The sequence below is a fragment of the Mytilus galloprovincialis genome, chromosome 1 (assembly GCF_965363235.1).
Source record: "Mytilus galloprovincialis chromosome 1, xbMytGall1.hap1.1, whole genome shotgun sequence".
NCBI classification, from domain to species: Eukaryota; Metazoa; Mollusca; class Bivalvia; order Mytilida; family Mytilidae; genus Mytilus; species Mytilus galloprovincialis.
This window is the reverse complement of record NC_134838.1, coordinates 122,810,614-122,823,560: the sequence shown is the minus strand read 5'-3', so window position 1 is coordinate 122,823,560 and position 12,947 is coordinate 122,810,614. Positions and strand designations below refer to the sequence as shown.

At 33.9% G+C, this 12,947-nt stretch overlaps 1 protein-coding gene across 2 annotated transcripts in view; it reads left to right on the top strand.

The window, feature by feature from the left end:
* The window catches only part of LOC143056464 (uncharacterized), a 43,877-nt gene that overhangs the window by 14,746 nt on the left and 16,184 nt on the right, over positions 1-12,947 (top strand). For both annotated transcript variants that reach the window (XM_076229543.1, XM_076229551.1), the window contains exons 10-15: positions 287-471; positions 1,079-1,265; positions 1,776-1,857; positions 2,394-2,452; positions 8,133-8,233; positions 10,244-12,530. In XM_076229543.1, coding sequence (XP_076085658.1) covers positions 287-471; positions 1,079-1,265; positions 1,776-1,857; positions 2,394-2,452; positions 8,133-8,233; positions 10,244-12,530 — 2,901 coding nt within the window. The remainder of the gene's footprint in view (positions 1-286; positions 472-1,078; positions 1,266-1,775; positions 1,858-2,393; positions 2,453-8,132; positions 8,234-10,243; positions 12,531-12,947) is intronic.

Genomic DNA, 12,947 nt, shown 5'->3' with positions numbered 1-12,947 from the left:
TGATATGATCTTTCTAATTAAAATGCCAAATTAGAGTTTTTACCCCAATTTCAAGGTCCACAATACATAGAAAATGATTGTGTGAGTGAGTGTACTATGGACACATTCTTGTTTCAATGAAATATGAAGCTTGAAATTTTAATTTGAATGAGGTAAACCCTCAACCACAGCATAAGGAAATAAAATATGATAATTATCGAAGTCCATATATATTTAACCTCTCACCATACATGAATAGTTTAACAGTAAATATTAGTACATGTATATCATTTAATTATTATTTCAGGGATTTGTACAAAATCAGAATAGAGTGAGTGCTTTGAAGGATAAGTCTATACTACCAGATCTGTGTTCTAGTCATAAAAAACAGCTCCTTGTTATGGTCAACAATCACAAGAAAATACAGGAAACTAAAAAGAAGTGTAAAATGGCGAAAGAGGAACTAGCAATAAATCTTCATGCTAGACTAAGGTATGGTTAAATGTACCAGATAGGACAAAATATGTCATCTACACATAGTGACAAACTCTAGAAAAAATGTACAGTGGTTAATTAGATGTGTAAGTCCATAATGAAAACTTAATTGTCTTAAAATTCATTTACCTTGTATTTTTAAATGATTATTAATAGACTTTTTGTTTATTATGAGAAGCTATAGATTTTTATGCCCTACCTACGATAGTAGAGGGGCATTATGTTTTCTGGTCTGTGCGTCAGTTCGTCCATCTGTGCGTTCGTTTGTTCATGTGTCCGTCTGTGCGTTTGTTGTCTGTCCCTCTTCAGGTTAAAGTTTTTGGTCAAGGTAGTTTTTTTATGAAACTGCAGTACAATCAACTTGAAACTTAGTACACATGTTCCCAATGGTATGATCTTTTTAATTATAATGCCAAATTAGATTTTTTACCAATTTCAAGGTCCATTGAACATGGAAAATGATAGTGCAAGTGGGGCATCTGTGTACTTTGGACTCATCCTTGTTTTATAATTATATGTTATAAGATATTTAGACAGTCCTACAACAAACTATTTTGTGTTAACTTGTAGACATACATTTATAGTTATTATGTTTTTGTTTCAGATGGGTTATGTTGGTTGAGAAGAGAATATGTGATATAGATGGTAAACTGATAATATACCATGAGAATCTGAAGAGACTGAGAAAGAGACTAGAAGTTCTTAAACAGATTCATGATGCTCCTAATATATACGCCTGTCTTGTTGTAGAGGTAGTCAGACGTAGGAGATTCTCATCTACATTTACAGAGGTAATATTTTCAGTAAATTCAAGGTTTTGGAAAATGTAAAAACTTAACAATCACAATCATTATTGAGTGCTAAAATCAACAATTTCCCATAATGTGCATGAAACTTTAAGGAAATGTGGATATCATTTTTTGTAAGCTCCCTTTCCATGTAAGTGAATTTTAGAATTTATATTTGTGAGCTATGGGAATTTATTTAACAAAGAAGAGGGGATTTTCCAGTTAAGGGACAACAACTCAAATGTGCTTGAGCAGATCTTATAAGGCTTTGTTGATAAGTTTATATCTATTAAAATAACTCTCTTTTTTTTTGTTTATGGCATTATTAAGTAAGTGAACTTTATTCCTCAATAAAATGTAGGGGTGTATCATGAGCTCATGGGGAAGCTCTTTATTGTAATATAATGGTATAACTAGATTCAGTCATTATTTCCTACTTCTGTTATAAAATGAATTAAAATTAAGCATCCATAGAAAAGAAAATTCAGAGAAAAATATTCTTTATTATCTTAGTGGGCTAGCAGTGTAGCAGAAGAATCCACACAAATCCACTCAGAAGAATATAAAAGAAGGGAAGCTTTCATCAGTCAAGTTGGTAAGTGTTGAGACATGTGTTAAAGAAAACAAAACAGAAAATAGAATACAGGCATTAATTGATAATCAATCGATGTGGGTGTGTTGACTTCTGCTCAAGTAGATGATTGAGTACCACCACAACTTTATGTTCATGAAATTCATTTATCTCCAATGAGAGAGATGCATTGATTACACATATTTATGAAAGTAGAAGATAGGATCTAGATCACTGATAATAACACTTCCTTCAGAACACTCATTGTGCTCTATATTACAACATGTCACAAAGTGGCTGCTATCATCAGTCTAAAAAAAAATATTGCATGACGTCTTTAACAGTAATTCATTTATAAAAAATTACACAAAAAAAAAACTCTATGGTAAGCAATTATTTGTTTACTGCTAACTGGTCCAGTATAAGTGGAAATATTGCTCTGTTGGAAAACACCATGAAAACTTTGATTGCTTTCTATTTAGTTACAATTCCAAATCTTCAGTCTCATAATTTGTTTTTTTTTAAAGTGACGTGAGTCATCACAAATGTTTATCTTACAGGTCGGCATTTCTTACAGACATTATTTACTGGTTTGGATCCATTTTCATCCAATTTTGCAGTAAGTTTATTATCATGCTCAAAATGACACATAGTGGTAACATATTACTATACTGAAACCATCTCCGTTGATTGTATAAATATTTCATATCACTTCAACCCTAAAATGTTTCCCTAATATTTTCTTCAAAACTTAATCAGTTTGTTAGTTAGTGGAGTAGTCCCTGTCATATAAGTTTCCAAAGATTTAAATAGGCCAAACAATAAAGTATATGTTGCTCTAAATAGATGAGAAATAATCTGTTTTTACTTTTTCTATTGGAAAAATCAATGAGGTGTGTATGTAACAAAAATATGTTCCAGCACTATAAAATTTGTTCTGGAACTAATTTCTGAACCAAATGTGAAATAAGTTCCAGAGTTTTGTTCAAATATTAAGATTAAAAAAAAAGTGAAATAAGTTCTTGTGATATTAGTTTTGATTGAAGGTATTTTATAGAAATCAGTGAATATGTTCTGCTCGAACCTATTTTACAGAAAATATAAGTACTTTAACATATTGCACAACCAAATATTTTCTTTTTACACTTAAAAATATTTAAAGCAAGCTGGATGCGGTACTGTGCTTGCATGGGGGTACATTTGAAATTGAAGGCATGACTAGGATGAAGATGAGAAATAAAAGTTATGAAATGTATTATAATTTGTATGTTTTATCAATGTTCATCTTTAACTTTAATACTTTTTTTTCAGAATGACTTTTATTATTATTTCTTATTCTACTCTTTCCTGGTTCATAAGTGTCATTTTTCGTATTATTAATTGAGTATGTTATTAAACTTTTGCTTTACTCCACAGAATCCAAATTGGATATTTACACTTTTTATTAGCTCACCTTTCCTAAAAGGAAATGTGAGCTTTTGCCATCACTTGGCGTTCGTCGTCGTCCGTCCGTCGTCGTCGTCCGTCCGTAGTCGTCTTCCGTCCGTCGTCGTCGTAAACTATTTCAAAGATCTCCTCTGAAACTACTGAACCAATTCAAACCAAACTTCATCTGATTGATTCCTAGGGTATCTAGAATAAAGTTTGTGTTTTAATTCCCATTTCATCAAAAAACATGGCCGCCATGGCTAAAAATAGAACATAGGGGTAAAATGCAGTTTTTGGCTTATAACTCAAAAACCAAAGCATTTAGAGCAAATCTGACATGGGGGTAAAATTGTTTATCAGGTCAAGATCTATCTGCCCTGAAATTTTCAGTTGAATCGGACAAACTGTTGTTGGGTTGCTGCCCCTGAATTTGTAATTTTAAGGAAATTTTGCTGTTTTTGGTTATTATCTTGAATACTATTATAGATAGAGATAAACTGTAAACAGCAATAATGTTCAGCAAAACTAGATCTACAAATAAGTCAACATGATCAACATGGTCAGTTGACCCCTTTAGGAGTTATTGCCCTTTGTAGTCAATTATTAACCATTTTTATGCAGTTAATCTGCATTATGCGAGCACCCTAGATTTGTGGTCTACCCAAAAAATGCTGAAATACTTGCCATTGTTATTATCTAGCTGGCTACTATGTTATATATAACTAATTGAACACTTTTTAATACTTTTTATTCTAGAATATAAAAAATATTACCATAAAAACGTTAAATGGTCGTCGATTTTCCCAAAAGTTTTGAAGTTGCACATAGGAAGTAGTGCTCATGAGGAATTCTTATGTAGTTTATTATCGCCTGTGCTTTTGGCTAAGATGTCAAAAAACAATTGTACGAAATTTTTAATCGCCGAAAATCTTTTAAGACAAGTAGTTAAGATTTCCTAAAAGGCAAAAGTCGTAGGAATATTGTTTGTCGTCAATACGTAGTACAACTACGTCAGTAGTCTATTATATAATAAGTTCAACTGTTCATGCTGTTGGCGGCAATTTCAAATTAGAAGACGAAATTCGTATCTTTTCAATTTGGAGGCAGGGGTTCAAATTAGTGGTGGTCCGAGGTCCGCGACCTTCCACTTTCGAATTGGTTACTAGCCACGCCTGACGGGCCTTCCACTCTGAGACAACTATATCACAGTTATAGTAGTCTCAGTTCCACTTGAAAGAAAATAAAAAATAGCTTTACAAACCTTTTCGCCAAAGTCTCCAAATCAACGATCTCAAAACTTATTTTAATCATTATTATTCATGACAGCGATGTCAATTTTGTTCAATCGCTAGCTATATACAGAAAATCGCCGACAAAAAATATGTTAATACGAGTAAAATCGTATCTGACTGACAAAAACAACATTGGAACACAATGACAATGGCTGCCGTGAAAAGACAATAACAATTTCGGATCCGATTCCGGAAGCGGATAAGGGTAATTCCGGGTTTTTGGCGAATCCAGGCAGGTGACAAAATACATCTATGCATGGTAAATGAATATAAACACTAGAATTGAAAACCAAAAGATATATGTAAAAGAAAGAAAAAGCAGAAAATATTTTAAACAGAAACTCAAAATTACTTTTGACAAATTTTAATGTCAAAATCCAATACAATGTGACAGCTGGGAACAGTAGATCTAACAATATATATGTTCCTGGCAGTGGCGGATCTAGTCATTTTAAAAAGGGGGGGGGGTTCCCAACCCATAGTAAAGGGGGGGTTCCAACTATATGCTCCCATTCAAATGCATTGATGGGCCAAAAAAAAGGGGGGGTTCCAACCCCCGGAACCCCCCCCCCCCCCCCCCCCCCCTGGATCTGCCACGGGTTCCTTAAATTTTCTTTATCAGTGATAAATGTTGATAATGCATGCAAGATGCTTTTAAAGTGTAAACATATTACTGCAATTTTGAAGGGGTATTTTTTTTTTCTCAATTTTGAAGGATCAGTTAAAGTAGCTGGAAGATTCTTACTTTATTTTCCCAAATAACTACCTGAATGTAGGCAAATCATATGATATATAGGTGGCGTCCTTTGGGCCACTCTACCTCCTCCTGTTTGATAACTTTGAAACGGATGACCTCTCAACCATATACATTCATGTATGGGACTATATATATAACTAATCAAATGAAATATAAGGGGAGTCCATGGGGTGACCCACACCCTCCTGTTTGGGAACTTACGAAACGGTCGATATCCCCACCCCTAAACAATATATATTTATGTATGGGTCAATATAACTAATTATATGAAATATGGGGGGAGTCCCCCTACCCCCTCCTGTTTGAGAACTTGGAAACCGATGAGATCCCCACCCCTAAACCATATATATTCATGTATGGGACAATATAACAAATCAAATGAAATATAGGGGAAGTCCCTGGGGTCACCCTACCCCTTCCTGTTTGAGAACTTGAAAACCCTCGAGATCCCCACCCCTAAACCATATATATTCATGTATGGGACAATATAACAAATCATTTACATTTACTATGGGCAGGTCAGTCAGACCTCACCTTTGATCCTTGTAGTAGTGAACATTTGTCTGATTTGTGTCGCATAACTATTGTACTATAGAACACATACTCAGTTTTCTTTACAGGGAAACCAGTCCATTCATACTATTACATGTTCGTACTAAGTCAACACGTACTACTAACAGTCAACTAAAACCAACGTTAACTACCAACTAGAACAACTACAATCATTGCGAACTTGTACCACTGCAGACTCACCATAAAAAATATACATTTATATATTCATTGCTATTGAAACCTTGATAACATATAAATTATTTGCCTTAATAATTAATTCATTAGATAAACATAAATGTACAATATATGAATGTTTAATGCCACATCAGAGGCGGATTTAGAGGGTTTTTCAGTGACCCCCCCCTTTCCATTTTTGAGAAAAAAATTGGTTGATTATATAGGGAATCACTGAAGCATGACTGGAGCAGGTCCCCTGTTAGGCAGGCAGTGAGCCCCCACTTATGAAAATTTCTGGATCCGCCACTGCATATAATTACGTTTGCCTGGTTTTTGGTTAACTGCCTTCAGCGCTTACAGCGCTTTGATTCGTAAAACTTAGTAATCTTTTACAAAAATCTTCTCCTCTAAAACTACTGGGCCAAATTAATCCAAACTTGACCAAAATCATCTTTGGGGTATCTAGTTTAAGAAATGTGTCCGGTGACCTGGCCATCCAACCAAGATGGCCGCCATGGCAAAAAATAGAACATTTGGGTAAAATGCAGTTTTTGGCTTATAACTCAAAAACCAAAGCATTTAGAGCAAATCTGACAGGGGTAAAATTGTGTATTAGGTCAAGAATCTATCCTGAAATTTTCAGATGAATCGTACAACCTGTTATTAGGTTGCTACCCCTGAATTGGTAATTTTAAGGAAATTTTGCTGTTTTTGGTTATTATCTTGAATATTATTATAGATAGAGATAAACTGTAAAGAGCAATAATGTTCAGCAAAGTAAGATTTACAAGTAAGTCAACATGACCGAAATGGTCAGTTGACCCCTTTAGGAGTTATTGCTCTTTATAGTCAATTTTTAACCATTTTTAGCTCACCTGGCCCAAAGGGCCAAGTGAGCTTTTCTCATCACTTGGCGTCCGTCGTCCGTCGTCCGTCGTCGTCGTCGTCCGTCGTTAACTTTTACAAAAATCTTCTCCTCTGAAACTACTGGGCCAAATTTTACCAAACTTGGCCACAATCATTATTAGGGTATCTAGTTTAAAAATTGTGTCCGGTGACCCGGCCAACCAACCAAGATGGCCGCCATGGCTAAAAATAGAACATAGGGGTAAAATGCAGTTTTTGGCTTATAACTCAAAAACCAAAGCATTTAGAGCAAATCTGACATTTTGTTAATAGTGTAAAATTGTTAATCAGGTAAAGATCTATCTGCCATGAAAATTTCAGATGAATCGGACAACCCGTTGTTGGGTTGCTGCCCCTGAATTGGTAATTTTAAGGAAATTTTGCCGTTTTTTGGTTATTATCTTGAATATTTATATAGATAGAGATAAACTGTAAACAGCAATAATGTTCAGCAAAATAAGATCTACAAATAAGACAAGACCAAAATTGTCAGTTGACCCCTTAAGGAGTTATTGCCCTTTATAGTCAATTTTTAACATTTTTCATAAATTTTGGTAAATTTAAAAAAAAAATTTTCCACTGTAATTACTGGGCCAAGATCATTATAAATAGAGATAATTGTAGCAACAAGAATGTTCAGTACAGTAAGATCTACATACACGTCACCATCACCAAAACACAATTTTGTCATGAATTTATCTGTGTCCATTGTTTAATATGCACAAAGACCAAGGTGAGCGACACAGGCTCTTGAGAGCCTCTAGTTTATTCCATTATCAATATAATACATGTTTTTTACAATGACTTTAAACTCACTGATGACTCAGTATATAAGATAACTTGTTTAACCAGTGGAACATATTTCACAGACAAGGAACTTATTTCACCAGGTGAGGAACAAATCTCACAAATCCAGAACTTATTTCACCGAGTAAGGAACAAATCTCACAAACCCAGAACTTATTTCACTAGGTCAGGAACAAATTTCATAAACCCAGAACTTATTTCACCAGGTAAAGTGTGGAACTTATTTCATAGATATGGAACAAATTATATAGAAATTGTCTGTGAAAAAGTTCTCCCAGAACATATTTTCTGTGAAATTAGTTCCACTGGACCTTTTTTCACAGGAACAAATTTTGGCTCACATGTACACATTGTTTAACTTAACATTATTTCTACCATAGGTAGAGCCACCCGCAGCAATAGACCAGGAACTTCCAGCTATCACAGAAGATGATATAGAAATGTTGAAACATTCTGTTCCTGAACTATCAGAACTCTTAGTGTAAGTGGTTATAGATATAGGAAGATGTGGTATTAGTGCCATTGAGACAACTCTTCATCCAAGTAATTAAAAGTAAACCATTATAGGGCAATGATTGGATGTTTGTTCATGTGTTTTCTCCTAGAGAAAGTAATCTTTATTTGCTGATATTTTCATTCAAGTCAATAAAACTGTTCCCAAAGACATTTATATTTTAGTGGATACTTTTTGGTTTTGACAAATTCTGGATTCAACTCAATATGAAATTAGTGTTTTTGGGATACGATTGCTTTCAAGCAATCTGTAGACTTATACCAGTGGCTCAGGACAATGCCCTCACGTCAACTGTTTTATTCTTAACATTAAGGGCCATCTCAGATTCTTATGATTGTCTTGGTGGATTGAACTTAAACTACTTACCTATAATGTTCTTTTAATAATTTTCATGTTTGATATTTCCCTGGACTTATATGCGTGTTTTTAACAACACGGAAAATCAGAATCAAGCAGTATTTATATTTAGTGTTTTATAAATTTAGAAACACGTCAGAGGGAATTCCCCAGTTGTGATGTAAATGCAAGAGTTCTCTGAATTCCGATAAATTTATTTCTGTCATATAAGAACTGAAGTGGAGTTTTACTTATATGTCACCGTTATTAAACTGATATTTGATATTGTACTTCCATAACAAATAGAGAACCATTTAGGTTTAATATACGTTGTTACTACAGGGTTTGTTTAGGTAATTATGCGCATGCGTATAGTTTTCTTGACTTCAAGGGGTACTAGGTTAAATGGTTGCTCTGGATTCCCCACTCGATTGATTAATTTATAACTCATGGGATCCTATCTATGTATGTCTGCTAGTGAGGGTTATTGTTGTTGCATAATTTTAAATCATATGCATCATTTAAATTAAAATAAGTTAGTCCCCATCGTTATGGTTTATTTTCAACACCCCTTCAGTCTTCCATATTATCGTTTAGAGTTGTCTCCCTTCCGGAAGTCACTTCCGTGAATTCTGAATCAAAACATTACGTTGAGAAAAATTAACTTGTTCTGTCGATAAATGTCGTATTATATTGAAAACGTTCGCAATTTAAAGAGTTAGGAATGGGGTTCCTCCTAGAATTAACGTAGGAAAATAGGTGATAAGACATGAAGTGAATACTTCTCTCACTCTGAGTCTCAGTGACTGCTGTGGAAAGTAAACTTGGAATTGATAGTACAAAAATTGAATACAACAGGCCTAAGTACATTGTTCATACACTTTTAACCAGGATTGGCTATTTTGTAACTATTCAGATTACGTAAATTACATGTTACATGTGCAGTTGAATTAGTTTTGAAAATAATATTATCCAGCTACATGTATACATGTGTCAATGAAATCAATGTCAATCGTATCCCTCAGAGCAATCTGCTCTTTGATTCTTAAACACTCCACAAATTCTAACTGGCCTTCATGTAGCATGTATCAAAACCATAATAAACAATTTTATTCATGTCTTTTTTTCGCATTGACTGCTCACCTAAAACAAAACATTTAATTCACATACATATTTAAACAGATTGATTATAGAATTTTCACATATTTTGCTTAAAAGTAGTCAATGTAATGCTATTCTAATAATAATAATTTATACTTTAGGGTACTGTACTTGTGTCACACTACAGGGTGTGCACTATTCTCATATTTAGCAAGGATTATATATAGAAAAAGCTTTAAAATGTGGTTGAATCATAACTTCTGAATTCTGGAAGATAATTTTTTCAAATAAAATAACAATAAATGGGATGAATTAACAGTACATTCTTTTGTAAAACTCATTTCATAAAGCAAAAATTTTCTGTTCTTGTAAACTTTTGTTTATAATCTTCAAATAAATAGCCTTTCTATGTTGATTTCAGTAAAACGCTAAATGATCATGTGCATCTATTTAGGATCAAAGATGTAGAAATTGCTCAAAGAAAAAAAACTTGGTTCAATAGTAAATATATTTGACTTTATATGCTTCCAATTTTTTCAGGGTTCCAAAAGAAAGCAATAAGATTATGAAGAGTCACTGGGGAGTATTAACATGTACAACCAACAAACCACAAACACCAAAACCATCCTCACTAGCCACATCAGAAATAGAGATTATACATAGTTATGATGATCGTTTCTATACAGCTGATCACACAGAACTATCCTTAGGTGATCAGGTCGCAAGTAGTGAACTCACTTCTAACTTATTAACAAAATCTGATATAGGGGTCACAAGCCCCACAGAAAGAACGGAATTTATAATGCCCAAAAGTCTTTCGGAAGAATTAACAAAGGAAATGCAAGAAACAAGTCGCAAGAAATTGTTGGAAGAAAGCAATATGGCTAGTGGTTCTAAAAAAACTGGGGAGGTTTATAGAACTGTTGTGCCTTCAGGTACAGGGGAGGTGTCTGGAACTTCCACATCATCCGGTGAGCAGATAAAATCAACAGAAAGTGAATCTTCCTCATGTGCTCCAGATAGAAGTACATCAAGTTCACATTCAGGGAAGAAAAAGTCAGGTGTGCCATGTACTTCTCAAGACCTTGGAACGTCCCAGGAATTTACAACTGCAGACTTCTATATAGAAGATTCTATGCCTTCTTCTATGGGAGGTTCTCCTTCTAGTGCTAATATAGAGGACAAGTCTGAAAAACAATTGGAGGATAAAATAGAGGAACCTGAACTGTCTGTTTATAAGACAAAATTAGCTTTAACAGAAACAAAACTGAAAAATTTAAGAGATTTTGTTTCCAATTGTTTTCCAGACTTGAAGCAAAGATTTAAAGATTTTGAAACAAGCATCAACTGTGATAGATCTAAATTCTCTGAGGATTTAGAGAAAACAAAAGAAAAAGTAATTGAAATTCTTCACATATTTGACATTCAGCAACAGAATATTAGCAAGTCGAACGTGGAGAAGCTTGGACAAAATCATTCTGAAGAGACAAATAAACTTCAGCAAGAAATCACTGAACTGAAAAATAAAAAATCAGAAATTGAACAGTTGTTAGTTGAAGCAAAGCAAAGTTTTCTTATGGAAAAGGAAGGTATACAACAGAGATCGGATGGATTGCATAAAACAATTCAGGAAATGAAAGGTCAGTTAGAGTTGGCTAAATCAACTGAACATAAATTACAAAGTGATGTGCAAAGCTTGACAGAGACATTAGAAAGTCATGATTCAGAATTTAAATCAAAACAAAAAGAGACTGAAATAAAATACATGGAAATGGAAGCTAAATATAAACAGGAACTTACTGAAATGTCTCAGCAGAACTCTCTAGAAATGGAGGTAGAATTAGACAAAGTGAGGTCTGATTTAAAGGATCAGATGGACCAGTTAGAGACTGAAGCCAAAGCTCATGAGAAAGAAACACAGAAACTTCAAAATGATCTTTTATTGGCTGAAAAGGAAAGAATAAAATTAGAAGAAACTTTAGCAACTCAATATCAGACAGAAAAAGATAGTATTAAGTTGATACTGACTGAAGAATTTACTGAAAAATTAACAAAAGAGAAAGAACAGTACTCACAAAACATGAACGAATTAACAGGAAAACTAGAAAAAGCTCATGAAATTAAAATGATTGAATTAAAGGATCAACTCGTGAAGAATAGTGCAGAAGAAGTTAACAAAATTCAAGAAGAAATGAAAGAGACTTTTGACACTTCTTTGACAGATTTAAAAGAAAATTATGATAATGAAAAGATGACTCTGGCTGAGCAACATAAGAAAAAAATAGTGGAACTGGAAGATTTGCATAGTATTGACCTGATGAAATTAAATGAAGAATTCAATAAATGTAAGTTGGAACTTGAGGAACAATTAAGATTATATACAGACAAGGAGTTGAGAGAGGAAGAAGTTCAAACAAACCCGGTAGATAAAGTTGATTGTGCCATTATAACTGACGTGTTATCTAGTAGGTCTGTGGCTTTACAAACAGAACCTACCGTGTTAAATAGTTTGACAGAAAGTCAATGTCAAACAGAGTTTACTGCAATCAGTATAAAGACACAGACTGAAAGAACATTGAAACCTGGTGAAACTCAAACTGAATCAAGGGAGCTAATCCCTGGTTCAACACAAACTGATCTAAGGGAGGTAATTCAGGTAGAGATGCAGACAGATAGTTGGGTTGGTGTGTTAGGTGTGAGTTCTACAGAGGTGGAGGAGAAGAGTGTTCAGACAGAGATAATGGTATGTGTTCAGTCAGATTGTCAGACAGAGAGACAGGAAACATGTGATCAGGAATGTCAGATAATAGATGACACACAATCAAAGGTTAGTTTCTAACAATTTATTAATTGATTATTGTTGCCTTTACTTTTATACATCAGCACTTTCTATCCACAATGCCTACTTTAAATCATAGATGGGATTTTAATGAACCATTAAGAGTATTTAAGTAATTTACGGGTTAATGTAGTTTCTTACAACAAAATATGGACCATGTGACCATCTTTTGAATGGGTAGGCATTACATATTTTCGGGCGTATGACATTTGCGCCGATTTTGAAAATTTTCATTCTTTCATTTGCGCCGATTTCATTTTTTCATTTGCGCCGATTTTATTTTTTCTCCTAATTGGATTTACAGGTAAGTTACAGGTAAGTTAATACTTTTACATGGGCTGAGCACAGAGTATAAAGACAAATTAAGTGACATTGGTAAATGGCTATCCCATTTTTTTCGGGTTA